Here is a 12,759-nt window from a genome sequence, read left to right as displayed (position 1 = left end):
AAATAAATAAATCTTTAAACAAAAAAAAAGAAAAAAGAATCAAACAAAAGGGTGGTTGTAAAGAAAGACATACAAAAGAAGTACTGAAGCAGACAATGAAGGTAATAGAACTTAATAAATGATTGGATGTTGAGGTTGGTTATGTTGAATTTGAGGTACATGTAAGATGATCTGGATGATTCATGACTTGTTCCAACCTACAGTCCTAAAAGAACCTGTCCTAAATGAATTAAGACTCTGGCTCTTGGGCCTCCCTGGTGGCACAAGGGATTAAGCCTCAGCATTGCAAAGCTATCTTCAGCCACTGCAGCATGAGTTTGATCCCAGGCCAGAGGGCCAACCCACTGCTGTCTCGCCCACTGCTCCCCTCACTAGTGTATTTCAGTCAATCTGTCTGTTCTGCTCCCCACCCTGTCTTGGGTGAATCCTACCGCCACCCTCTGCCCCTGACCTCTGGTCTACACCCCAGCCAGCTCTTGTATGCATTAAAACAAAATCTACAAAAAGACTCAGGGGGCCTCCCTGGTGGCACAAGGGGTTTAGACACAGCATTATGAAGCTGTATCAGAAAACTACTGAAGCTTGAGTTCGATCCCTGCCAGGGAGCCGACCCACATGATGCAGCAGATCTCTCTTGTCTCGCCCACTGCTTCCCTCAGCAGTGTATTTCAGTTGACTTGCCTATTTTGCTACCCACCTGACTCTGGTGAATCCTCTTCCCCCATGAACCTCTGGCCTGTACCCTACTTCTTGTATGTGTATATAAGTAAATCTTAAAAAAAAAAAAAAAAAAAAAACTGGCTCTTGATAAAAAGATAAATTTACATAGCACTAAAGTGACACTAATGATAAAATGACATCTTTCCTATCACCCTAGGAAAGGAAAGGTTTGTAGTTCACATTTTAGGGCAATGAACAATGGCAACATACAGCTAAAAGAAGGCGCTAACCAAACATGGAACCACATGATAAAGGCCAATAAATACTAGTCGATTGTAAGACAGAACTAAGTTAAAATTTGGACATATTTCCATGTAGTAGTAGATCTGACTATTAAATAAACACAATTCTATGCACCCAGATAGCTGTTATGGCAAAAGGCAAATTTCAGAGACTTTACTGTTCAAAGGAGCAGTCTGGATAATTAATTTTTTGCCTAAGAAGTTCTAGGTAACATTTATAATTAATCTGTTTCAAACTAACATTTATTGGTCAGCCAATTATAGTGTATCCTATCCCAAACAAAGCAATGGTGCCACTTTTCATAAGAATAAAGTATAATAAAAAAACTTAGGGTTAGATAAAGATTAACACCCATAAACATCTATTTTTTCTTTTAAAGCATTCACAAAAATTATATTGCTGTAGTTCAAAAGATAACCATCTAAGTAATACCCACTTTTGATCTATCATTAAACAAAATCTTGTCAAAAACATGATTTTTCTACAAATGAACTGTATAACAAATGAAGATAGCTTAAACTAGGCTTTAAAGAACTACTAGGGCAAGAAACCAGAGCTCACAAGATATGATTTCAAAGTGGCATCCATATGTCCCTAGTTTGCTGAAGTTTCTCATTAGACATAAAGCTATCAGCAAGTCCAAACCCTACCTCATACTATCTGGTATATTAGATATGTACTGTCTGCCTGCCTCATTAAAATATCCTCATGACAGCAGTGACTGAGTGCTTTTAGAGCCAGTACCTATATTAGTGCCTAACACCTAGCAGATACTCAACGAGCACTGGTCAATATAGGAAAGAGGACAACTATATTCTTCTTACAGATGCAAACAACCTCAATACACTGCTTAAACCTGCCCATCTGATGGACGATTTATTCCATAAACTAATATGGTATCATTTGACATGTGTCTCCTCTTGAATTGCAGAAAATGTGACTAGTTTTCAAAATATTAGAAAAGATTGAGTGATTCCAAAGAGGTACTCTTCAGGGTCTGGTCTGAACGTGTAAGGACAGTACAGGTACACCAGAGTCATTTCTGTACTCAAGAGATGCAAATGGTCACCCCTCAATAAAGGCATACACAGTACCAAAAAATGCCAAGAAAAGATGCCACAAGATTTAATTAGTGCTCACAAGGAGTTTGATGACACAGGATGAAAAGTACCACAAACATAGAAAACATTACGAAGGTGCGGCAATACAATACTTCAAAGACAATAATCAGTTTGTGACCCTGATGTAATGAGGATTCCAGGGACTACAGAGGATCTCTACTTAAAAAGCAAAGCATGGACTATACCCAAAGTATCAAATGCCCTGTAACAAAGAGAAACTGACATTGTAAGTTCTAAGCTGTCTTCCCTGTCTCTTCCACATTAGTACTGAAGTTTAGACAATCATTTCTTTGATTGAAAGTCTTTTATCCATATTATCTACTTTTCATTAAAACAGCTTACCTCCTGCCCTGTTGCTGCTTCCATATCAAGAAACAGATCAAGAAGAGATCGGACCAAGCGAGCTGCTTTAGCCTTGCTGATAGAATTTAAGAAGGGTCGCACATATTTCAGGAGTCCTCCGAGCTCTGTTTAAAAGGCAGTACAGAAAGGAGAAAAGTAAACATGAATCTAGGGATAAAATACCCATTAAAAAAATGATCCATGGGGAAGGGAGGGAAATGCACAGGACTATGGTGGTGACACAGGGGTGATTTGGTGATGGGAAACCTGTGGGGATTACAATTGAGATGAAAAAAAAATGTGCAAAATGATGTAAAAATAAACTTTTTAATAAAAAAAAAAAATGATCCATGATCATAAAATCAGTACTTAGTGTCACTGGAATTAGCCTAAATGAAACAGAAGAATTTAAATTATTACTAGCAGGCAATGGAATAGTGCAAAGAAACTAACAATATATACCAAATTTGTATTTTATTACCTACTCAGCCCCTGAATTCCTATAACAAGGTCCCTGGAAAAAGTTCGTTCTCTCACTGGTTAATGTATTCGTCTTAATGAAAAATAAATAACAAAGATCTCTTACACTCAGGGAACAAAGAGTATTCTAGAACATCAAATATACTGTACCTCTATCTACTTTGGACAAAATCACTTCCCTATAACCAACAAAACTGATCAGGCTATAGGAGTAAAAAATTTTGTTTTAATTTCCAAGTCTGCTTTAGCAATTCCCCTTAAAAAAATTCTAGGTTCTGGGCCCTCCCTGGTGGCAACGAGTTAGGATGCAGCACTGCAAGCTAGCAGCAGCCACTTTAGTAGCAGTTCAATCCCCCGCACAGGAGGTGACCCACATGGCATGGCAGACCTCTCCTGACCCGCCTGCTGCCCCCGTCAGCAGTGTACTTCATCTATCTGCCTGCTCTGCTCCCCACTTTGTTTCTGGTGAATCCTCTTGCCATCCCTGTACCTCTGGCTGTACCCCAGTTCTGTATGCATAAATAAATAGATGGGGAGCAGAACAAGCAGATCAACAAAATACACTGCCGAGGGGAGCAATGGTGAGACAGGAGAGGTCCTCCCAGCCATGCAGATCACCTCTGGGCCAGGATTTATTTATGTCCATAGAAATGGGGTGCAGCCAGAGGTACAGGGGCAGCAAGAGGATTCACCAGAAACAGGGTAGGAAGCAGAACAAGCAGATTGACGAAGTATACTGCTGAGGGGTTCCCCGTGCGGATCACCTCCAGGGCAGGGCTCAAACTGGCACTGAAGCAGCCATGGCTTGGCTTAGCTTCACAGTGTGGCACTCAAACCCACTGCGCCACCAAGGAGAGCCCAATAAATAAATCTTAAAAAAAAAATTCTAGGCTCCCTCTTTCCTTACTTCCTGAAGTACTCCTCAGTTTAGCTTTTTAGCATTATCATTTCAATCTCTGAATAAAATTTTCTATGAAAGTTAAAGTGTTTTTCTTTTCTCTAAAAGTTCTACTATGCCCTTTTTAAATGTCTTACTAACTTGTAAAACTTGTCTTAAACTATAATCAATCAAGATATCTGCCACAGTGTTTTTGCCCCTATAGAATAGGGCGATACTGTAACTGAGCAATTGTCTTTAGAAATAAGAGTAAAAATCAGAGAATGTTCCAAGTAAAACAATCAGACAGTTAAAAAAAAAAATCAGAAAGTATTTGCAATGTAGGTTAAAATACTTTAGTGCCACTGCCCTTTAATATGCTACAACTGTAGACTCACTCTACTGAGAACTCTAATTCAGGGCAAGCAAAGCTCATCCTCCTGAGAATGCTAATTCTAGGTCCCAAAATCCTCAGCTGCCTTAACAGTCACAGGATGCACGGGATGGTATCAAGTATGAAAGGATAGGAAAAGAACTTTATTCCCTGTACTCTTCAGTAGACCTTTGATCCCAACTGTTTAGAAAATGTTTCTAGGCCCGCTCTGGTGGCACTACTATGAAGCTGTCCATAGCCACTGCAGCATGAGTTGGATCCCCAGCCAGGGAGGTGACCCACCTAGAGGGGCAGACCTCTCCAGACCTACCCACTGCTCCCCTCAGCAATGTATTTCAGTAAATCCACCTGTTCTTCTCCCTACTCTGTCTCTCGTGAATCCTCTCACCCATAGCACCTCTGGCCTGTACCTCAGTTCTTGTGTGCATAATCTTTTAAAACAAATTTTCTCATTCTGCTCCCCATCTACCTCTACAGACTATATTCACTCCTGCTTTCATGTCTCACGTACGCTATTTTCCTATCTAGAATTTTTTCCCATCTTCTCAATCTATATGAATTTAGGCATTCTTTTAGCTCTCACTCAAAGTCCTATTGAATCTTCTATTGCCAAATTCAAGCTACACAGATTTCTCCCCTTCAAATTTCTTTTGCCTTTATGTCAATTTCAATCATACTATATAATCACAACTTTTTAAAGGTGAAATGTCCTTTCTCCTATTATGCTGGTTCAATTCTGGACTATGTCCAGTGACAAAAATGTTCAGAAAGCTATTTCAACATTGAGCAAACTAAATTGTTCTTACTTTAAAGAACAGTCTATACCCTCCTATATGATTTCAAATATCTGATGATAATGAACTTTTATATCTCCCTAATTTGCTCTATCTTCAAACTAAACATCTTCAGTTATTTCTACTGTTCCTCCAATGCCCTGTTTCTAGATGACTTACCGCCTTCATTTCTCCCCGCTACATGAACTCTAGTTTGCAAATGCACCACTTCTGGTAACTAAAACTGAAAATGGTGCTTCGGGTAGTGTCTCAGAAGTAGAGTAATGAGGTTTACTGTTCACTGCCCCTGACCTGGCCACCATATGTAACACAATTTAACACACTTCACATTTTCTCATAGCTCTCTTTGGTGAGATTGAATCCATTACAATCTTTTCTGCATAGACAGATAATTCCCACATTCATTTTGATAAATACTTTACTGTACAACTTTAAACTTACCGCAATTAAAGTTAATCTTGCGGGTTGGGAAATGACTGTGACTCTTCATTCTGCCCTCTTCTAACTCAACTACAACTGTATGCGTACCTTCTAAAATGGCTTTCACCATACTGCTAGATGCTGACCCAAAGAACAAGGACAGATCCGTGACATAATACTAGACTTCCCTCCAATTTGACAAATGATCCATTTGTCATTATCAGCTCATAACATGTACTGTCATCAATATTACAGAAAATGTTCAAATAACCCTGCCTGAATCAGGTCTGTAGTTCATACCATTCCTTTAACTCAGGGGTTGACAAACTTCTTTTGGGACAGGTCAGATAAATATTTTTGGCTTATGCAGTCTAAATGGCAGGTACTCAATTTGTCTAAATGGCAGTGACTCAATAGTCACTGCAGTGCAGAAGTTGCCATAAACAATATGCAAACAAGGGGGTGTGGCTATGTTACAACAATACTTTATTTACCAAAATAGGTAGCAGGGCATTGTGTACTCTTGCAAATCTCTGGGTCTGACAAGGCTAACCAAAGAAACTAAGAGGAGTTTGGAATAAACTATTCTTAATAAACACACTGTGTTAAGTAATTAAAATCTACTCAGCAAATAATCTTTCCTACAATTTTACTACTAACTGAACCTAAATGTGTCTAAATATGGCCTTCCCTGGTGGCGCAATGGGTTAAGTCTCAACACTATCAAGCTATGAGCAACCACTGCAACATGAGTTCAATCCCCAGCCAGGGAATTGACGCATATGGTAGAGCAAATCTGTCCTGTCTTGCTCGCTGCTCCCCGTAGCAGCGTATTTCAGTAGATCTGCCTGTTCTGCTTCCCACTCTATCTCTGATGAATCCTCTCACCCACCCCCATCAAAACCTCTGGCCTACACCCCAGTTCTTGTATGTATAAACAAAAACAAATCTTAAAAAAAATTAACTGCCTAAATCTGTTCTGTCCATAATCTTTTTAAAAAGTGTAATAACATTTGCTCATCCTGTTCCCTTATACCCATCTATTGGTGATTTTTCCATAAGTGGATATTTAATTATATCTGCTAGAACTATTCTTTTCATATTAAAAGACAGAAATTGGGCTCTCCCTGGTGGTGCAACAGGTGAAAGTGCAGCTCTATGAAACTAGACACAGCCGCATCAGTACAAGTTCGATTCTCAGCCAGGGAGGTGACCCACATGGCCTGGGAGACCTCTCCTGTCTCGCTCAATGCCCCCCTCAGCAGTATATGTCATAGATCTGCCTGTTCTGCTACCCACACTCTGTCTCTGGTGAATCCTCTCACCACCCCTGCACCTCTGGTCTATACCCCAGTTCTGTATGCATAAATAAATCTTTAAAAAGTTAAATAAATAAATCGTCATAGCCTAGACACCTGAACTTATTTAAAGAGACTATCTGTTCTTTCTTCTCTTATGTACCTTCTCTTAAATTCTCCCTTTCTGACATTATTCCTATCTTTTTCAGTTTGAAAATCATTTTTCTTCCTGGAAAAGGCTGAAGTGAAATATAAGGCTAAGCAGTCTGTCTTTCTAACACCTGCTGGCATTACAGCTTCTTTTCTAAGTACTATTATTCTTACCCTAATGGAAAAACAAATGACTTCTTAGTTGCTATTTTACAAAAGACTCAGTTCATCTTTTATTAAGCTTACTACCTTTTTTCATTCTTGGTTCTAGTCTCTCTATCCATCTTCACAAATACTGAACTGACTTATTCCCATATTGGCTTCATTCACTAAGCTTAGTGAGATCATTTCCTTTTTTTTTTTTTTTTATTTATGCATACCTAACTGTGGTACAGGCCAGAAGAGGTGTGGGGGGTTAAGAGGATTCACTAGAGACAGAGTGGGGAGCAGAACAGACAGATGGACTAGAATATACTGCTGAGGGGAACAGAGGTTGGGTCAGGAGAGATACGCCACACCTCCCTGGCTAGGGCTCACCTCCCTGGCTAGGGATTGAACTCATGCTGCAGTAACTTCATAGTGTTGTGCTTTAACATGCTGTGCCACCAGGGAGGGCCCTTACCAAGATTATTTCTAATTATATGACCAGAACTTCCTTTCCACATCCTCAAAGAACTTAACAATCCTTCAAGTATTATGCTATGAAATCTCAGATCCTGACTAGGCCCCATGTCTTATGATGCTCAGCACTGCTTTCAATCCCTATTAACATGTACTGTCTTACTAATTTCGAAGTGACAACTACCAGTTGGGGACAACTACCAGTTGAGTAGAGTACTTAGCACAGTACTTGGCAGTATATAAAAAATAATTAAAGATGAGAGGAACAAACATTTTCTGTTCTCAAGGAACTCAAAATCAAAAGAAACACACTTATTAATTACTATTAGCAAAGATACATAAATAAACATACTTCCAGACTTCCTTAGGGTTTCTATTTTATATACCTATGCTCATCAAATTCTTTCTTAGAAAACAATGGGAAAGTTTTTGAAAGTCCTTATGATGCACTTGTTTATTCCAACAGATCATAAGTGAAAGAGGTAAGGAGAGAGTAAAATATGTAGTGGGAATCTCAAGCAAAACAGAATATTTTTAGGTAAGTGTTCTCAAGCACCAACTAAACTATATGCTGTTTTAATTATACAAGCTATTGAAGGAAAAGATAGATTTAGCTATTTCAACAACAGGAAAATCTTGAATCATGGTACCTGACTTTCTAGTTCTTTCAGGAAAATTACCTATTATACTTTAATTATATTTTTATGAACTAATCATCAAAACTATCAGCCTATTCCAAGTTCACATTAACTGACGGGGGGGGGGGGGAGGACTACATAAATATGTAAAAAAGGAAGAAAGTCAGGTGAGAGGGGAAGAGGAAACCTACCTACCTACCACTAATAATCCACTGAGTGGAAAATTACAAAAGTGTAACAACCACTATACCATGAGATTATGAGTGCAAAAGTGAGTCTACACATCCTGGTTCCATGTATACTAGCTGAGTGACTGTGGATAAGTCATTTAATTTTTTGGTAATTAGTTCCCTCTGATATAAAATGTAATGTATCCACCCAATCAAGCTATTTTCAAGAGCCAACACTAAACCATGGTTTTGCTTAAAACAACAACTAGTTCATAGTAAGCTCTAAAACTGTCGATATGATTTTTCTTTTTACACACACACACAGAGGTATTTCAAATAAGATACAAGACCTATATAAGCATAACCTCACAATTTCAAACATCTTTATTCAACTTTCTACGGAATGACTCTACTAACAAGTTAGCCATCCTTAATTGGGAGATGTATTAAGTTCCAATTTATCTAAGTTAAACCTATCATTCTCTTAGATAACAACATATTTGGGGAAAAATAATTCATGAGATCACTGATCAGAACTTTATTCATGCTAATTAGACAAGCTCTAAATTCATTCTGAGATTGACAGAAATCATCCACTTTAACAAGGCTTGCCTCTAAATACTACTACCACTCTACCACTTTTCTGGTCAAAGGCCCTTCCTGGTCAAAAGGATTCTTATTCTAAGACACACCCATCATCAGACTATCATCTGGAGTCTAGCAAGTCAATGATCCCATTATACTGACAGAATGACTAGGCAATAACATGCACAAAGTCCTAGGTGCTAACAGAGAAATCTTGGGAAAACTGTCTATCTAATATATTACTCATTTTATACCAGGAAAAAAAAAAAGCATAGCAAGTCATTTACTTGAATACAATATCTCTAATCATTTTTAAGCCAAAAGCCTAAAGTCACTATCCACCTTAAATACATCAAAGCTGCTCACTGAAGACTGCTGCTGTTACTGCTGCTGCCTGAATGCAAGGAAATGTTCAAACTAGAAACAATCACAGATCACTACAACTCAATAGGAGCAAGACCTTCCCTAACCTGCAGAACTAAAGTTTTTCTTGAAAGAACCAAATTTAAAGGTACTAGTGTACCTTTAAACAGAGCTTAACAAGTTGGCAATAAAACTGAATTTACAACCAATTATCTGTGTGAATGCATTCCTAAGTTCTCCACTATAACACAAAAATTTATCATCCAGTACTTCAGGTAGAAAACAATCCATTTGCAGCACATACCTGCAGCCTGTCCAGTCTTCGCCAGGAGAGACCCCAATTCCAGGATACTCTGCTCTTTGACCTGCACTGCTTCCTCATCGTTCTCTTGAATGTCACGCTTCACTGGGAGGAGAAAATGCAAATCCTCTCAAAATTCTGACAGAAAATTAAGACTGGGAAATATAACCCTCATAAGACCAATTACAAACTGAAACATGGTTACCAAAGACAATTTCTAGACATTTAAAAAAAAAAAGCAAACTCTTAGAAAAAAGATCATGTAGGACATGTCCACATTTAAGTCCTCCCTTTGACTTAAATGTGCCTTTTCATCTCATCAATTAGTATTTCCCCTACTTACCTGAGATTTCTGCTGCAGTCACTTGATTAAAACAAAATACAAACAAAAAAGTTCTTCACACTTGTGCTAAGTCCCATGCTAGGCACTACATCTATGTGAAAATATTAAACATGCTTGTACATTTACCTGCACAAACTAAAATTAAACTATGAAGTTACTGAAAACTATCAAGTCAAAATTCTTTCAATAAATTTGTAAGGCCTCGGCTAATACATACACATGTTAGAAATAAGCAGTTCAACAAAGCCATTCAGAAAAAACAACCCAAAGCTGTCAATATGATCCTCAGAAGAGATAACTGCTTTAAAATGGATTCAGGACCTACTTAAATAACTTTGTGCCATCTGTCCCACTTTCAAATTTCAAATGTTAGTAACTCTTTTACCACTTGAACTCTGACGAGTCTAAATCTGCAGTGATAAATTTAGTGATCAACATTAGTTATGACTTCTCTGACAAAGCATCATGACTTGGCAAAAACCAAGATTTGGATACTCCATGATGGAGTCTGGAAAAAGTAAGACTGTCAACCATCATGACTCAAGCTTCTTCTAACAAGCGAGCTTTCAGGGAACTCTTCCTAGTGTAGTGGGTAACCAAGATGCGCTCTAACCATAATGTTAACCATTCTTTCCACTTTATAAAACACAAAATACTAGGCACTAGACACATCTCCAAAAATGAAATCTATTATTTCTCACGTTGGTTCTAAATATTAATGTGTACACAAAGTAAAATTACACATGTAACTAATTAAGGTTGACTCTGGCTCTGTAATTATGAGTGACTTAACATCAAAAGTTCAAAATAAAACACTATTTACCAGTATCACCCATTAACAGATGCATCTTAACCTCCAACGCCTCTCCTCCTATACCCAAGGAGGAAGCCATCAAGATCTTGCTGTTATCTTTTTCCTTTCTCCAAGCATGTCAGAGGTGCCAAAATTTAACACACAAGCGTCAATACAAAAGCCAACACTCCCAGGGCCTCACATACACGTGTATTCTCATACAACTTGTTGATCCAATTAGAAACTTCTCAAATGCATTAAAAAGAACACATTGCTGTATGTGCAATGAAGAACTTTTTATGACTGAGCATCAAAACACCTCTGTTATCATGAACTTGTTTCTGTTCACAGGTCAACTGCAGTAGAAAACTGTAAGAAGCGACTGGCTAAGGGTCCCATTTCAGCTTTCCCGTGTGTGTGCAAAGCATAGGACAATCACACTACAATGTTAAAAAAAAATTTCTGCTAATTTCTCCAACAATGTGCTCCTAAACGGAATCTAAGAGTTCCTTGAACTCTGCGGCTGCCAATTCCCCGAACTCACTTCCAACCTCAGGAGGGGAGACTAGGGCAATTAGTCACTTTCTCCAGCCAGGCGGTCCCACCCTGACATCCCGCTCTTACACTCTGCACAGGGGCAAAGGAATGCCCTGGCCACCTCCTCAAACCAAATGTCAACCTGACGTGTGTGTCCCGGCGGTTTTCCCACATTCAGAAAGAAGCCCCCCCTTTTAATGGAGCCTTCCGCTATGGGTCTGGGGAGAAGTAGCAGTTCCCAGCGTCCCGTGGAAGGAAACTCCAAGAGAAAAGCGTAAGCTCGCGCTCCCACCTCAAGCGCTCTGTGCTGATAACAACGGCGGGAAATGCCAGCCCCAAGCGGGTTTCGCCAAGGCCCTTCAACTCAAGGTTCTCATGCCAGTTCCCAACAAGCCCGCCGGCCCGCACCGTTCCTGGTCCCGGGCAAGCCCGCACGGGCCAGAGCAGGGGACGAGGCTGGAAGTGGCGGGGGCCCGGGTTCGGCCCACTCTCCCACCCCACACTGAGCCCACCGTGAGTCAGCAGCCGGCAAGTGGATGCTGGGGCTGCCTCGGGGCTTCCCGCGGGATGGGACCAGGGGGCTACAGGGAGCTCCAAGCGGCCTGTACCCCCGGCCCGGCCCCCCTCACACACAGTGAGTCAGCAGCACCAGAGCCCGGTAGCCTGGCCCCACTCCGCCGCCGCCGCCCGACACAGGCCGAGCAGGGCCAGCGGGGCTAGGGAGGGGGCGCGGCGACCTTTACCGATAGAATGGAGGATGTCGATGGAGGCCTCCCGGTCGGTGCTGAGTAGAGACTGGGCTCTCTGGAACTCCACCACCGCCGCCGCCGCCATCTTACCGCTCTCACACCGTCCCTGGCCGCGGCCTCCGACGCCGGAAACACACACCCGGAAGGCCCGCCCTCGCGTCCCTCTTTCCCCCGCCTCTGTTCCCAGAGCACCATGGGAGTCGTAGTCTCTGTCCTCGTTGTGTGAGGCGTGAGGGCGAGAGCAGGGGCGTCCGTCTGGTGGGCGGCAAACTCTCCAGCACCGCCTAGTGGGCAATGGGTACGTGAAAGAGGCAGTGCTTCACACTGGAGGCCAACTCTTCCCCATCACTCTCTGAATTCTGACTCCCTTCGTTTACCTTTGAGAGTTTTGGCGCCCCAAGCTGGTGTTCAGTGGAAGCTTTGTGGCTTCCACGTTTAACAATTCAGTTAAAGCAATAAACTGCCTTAGAAAGTACCCAGTACGTGGTAGCAAAAAATAGAATCACTCAAATATGTTGAAGGGGCTAGCAACACTTTGAGGAAACACACACACACACACAGTAGAATCCTACATTATCCTAGCCGGTAGGTGATATCATTTTTGTCGCAATTCACTGAAAGAATCGTTTTAGGGATTGCACAGAAATCTAACAGCCACCCTGAACTCCCCAACTCAAAAAAAAAAAAAAAAAGAGGGAAAAGGGATATTTCTTTCCAATCTGATTCTTTCGACTGAAAACAGGTATCTGAAAAGGTATGAAGTGTGGCCACTGCGGACTGAGCTTAAAGGAGGTGCTAAAAATGTAGAGACCATTAAGTG

General features: G+C 40.7%; 1 protein-coding gene across 1 annotated transcript in view; it reads right to left on the bottom strand.

The window, feature by feature from the left end:
- The window catches only part of PSMD11 (proteasome (prosome, macropain) 26S subunit, non-ATPase, 11), a 38,511-nt gene extending 26,433 nt beyond the window's left edge, over positions 1–12,078 (bottom strand). The window contains exons 1-3 of the mRNA XM_004684891.2: positions 11,934–12,078; positions 9,521–9,622; positions 2,427–2,551 (exon numbers count right to left, since the gene is read on the bottom strand). Coding sequence (XP_004684948.1) covers positions 2,427–2,551; positions 9,521–9,622; positions 11,934–12,024 — 318 coding nt within the window. The 5' untranslated portion in view covers positions 12,025–12,078. The remainder of the gene's footprint in view (positions 1–2,426; positions 2,552–9,520; positions 9,623–11,933) is intronic.
- Positions 12,079–12,759: the final 681 nt, after the last annotated feature.

Source organism: Condylura cristata, unplaced genomic scaffold, assembly GCF_000260355.1.
Source record: "Condylura cristata isolate star-nosed mole 26May11 unplaced genomic scaffold, ConCri1.0 scaffold00017, whole genome shotgun sequence".
NCBI classification, from domain to species: domain Eukaryota; kingdom Metazoa; phylum Chordata; class Mammalia; order Eulipotyphla; family Talpidae; genus Condylura; species Condylura cristata.
This window is presented reverse-complemented; position numbering and strand designations above follow the sequence as displayed.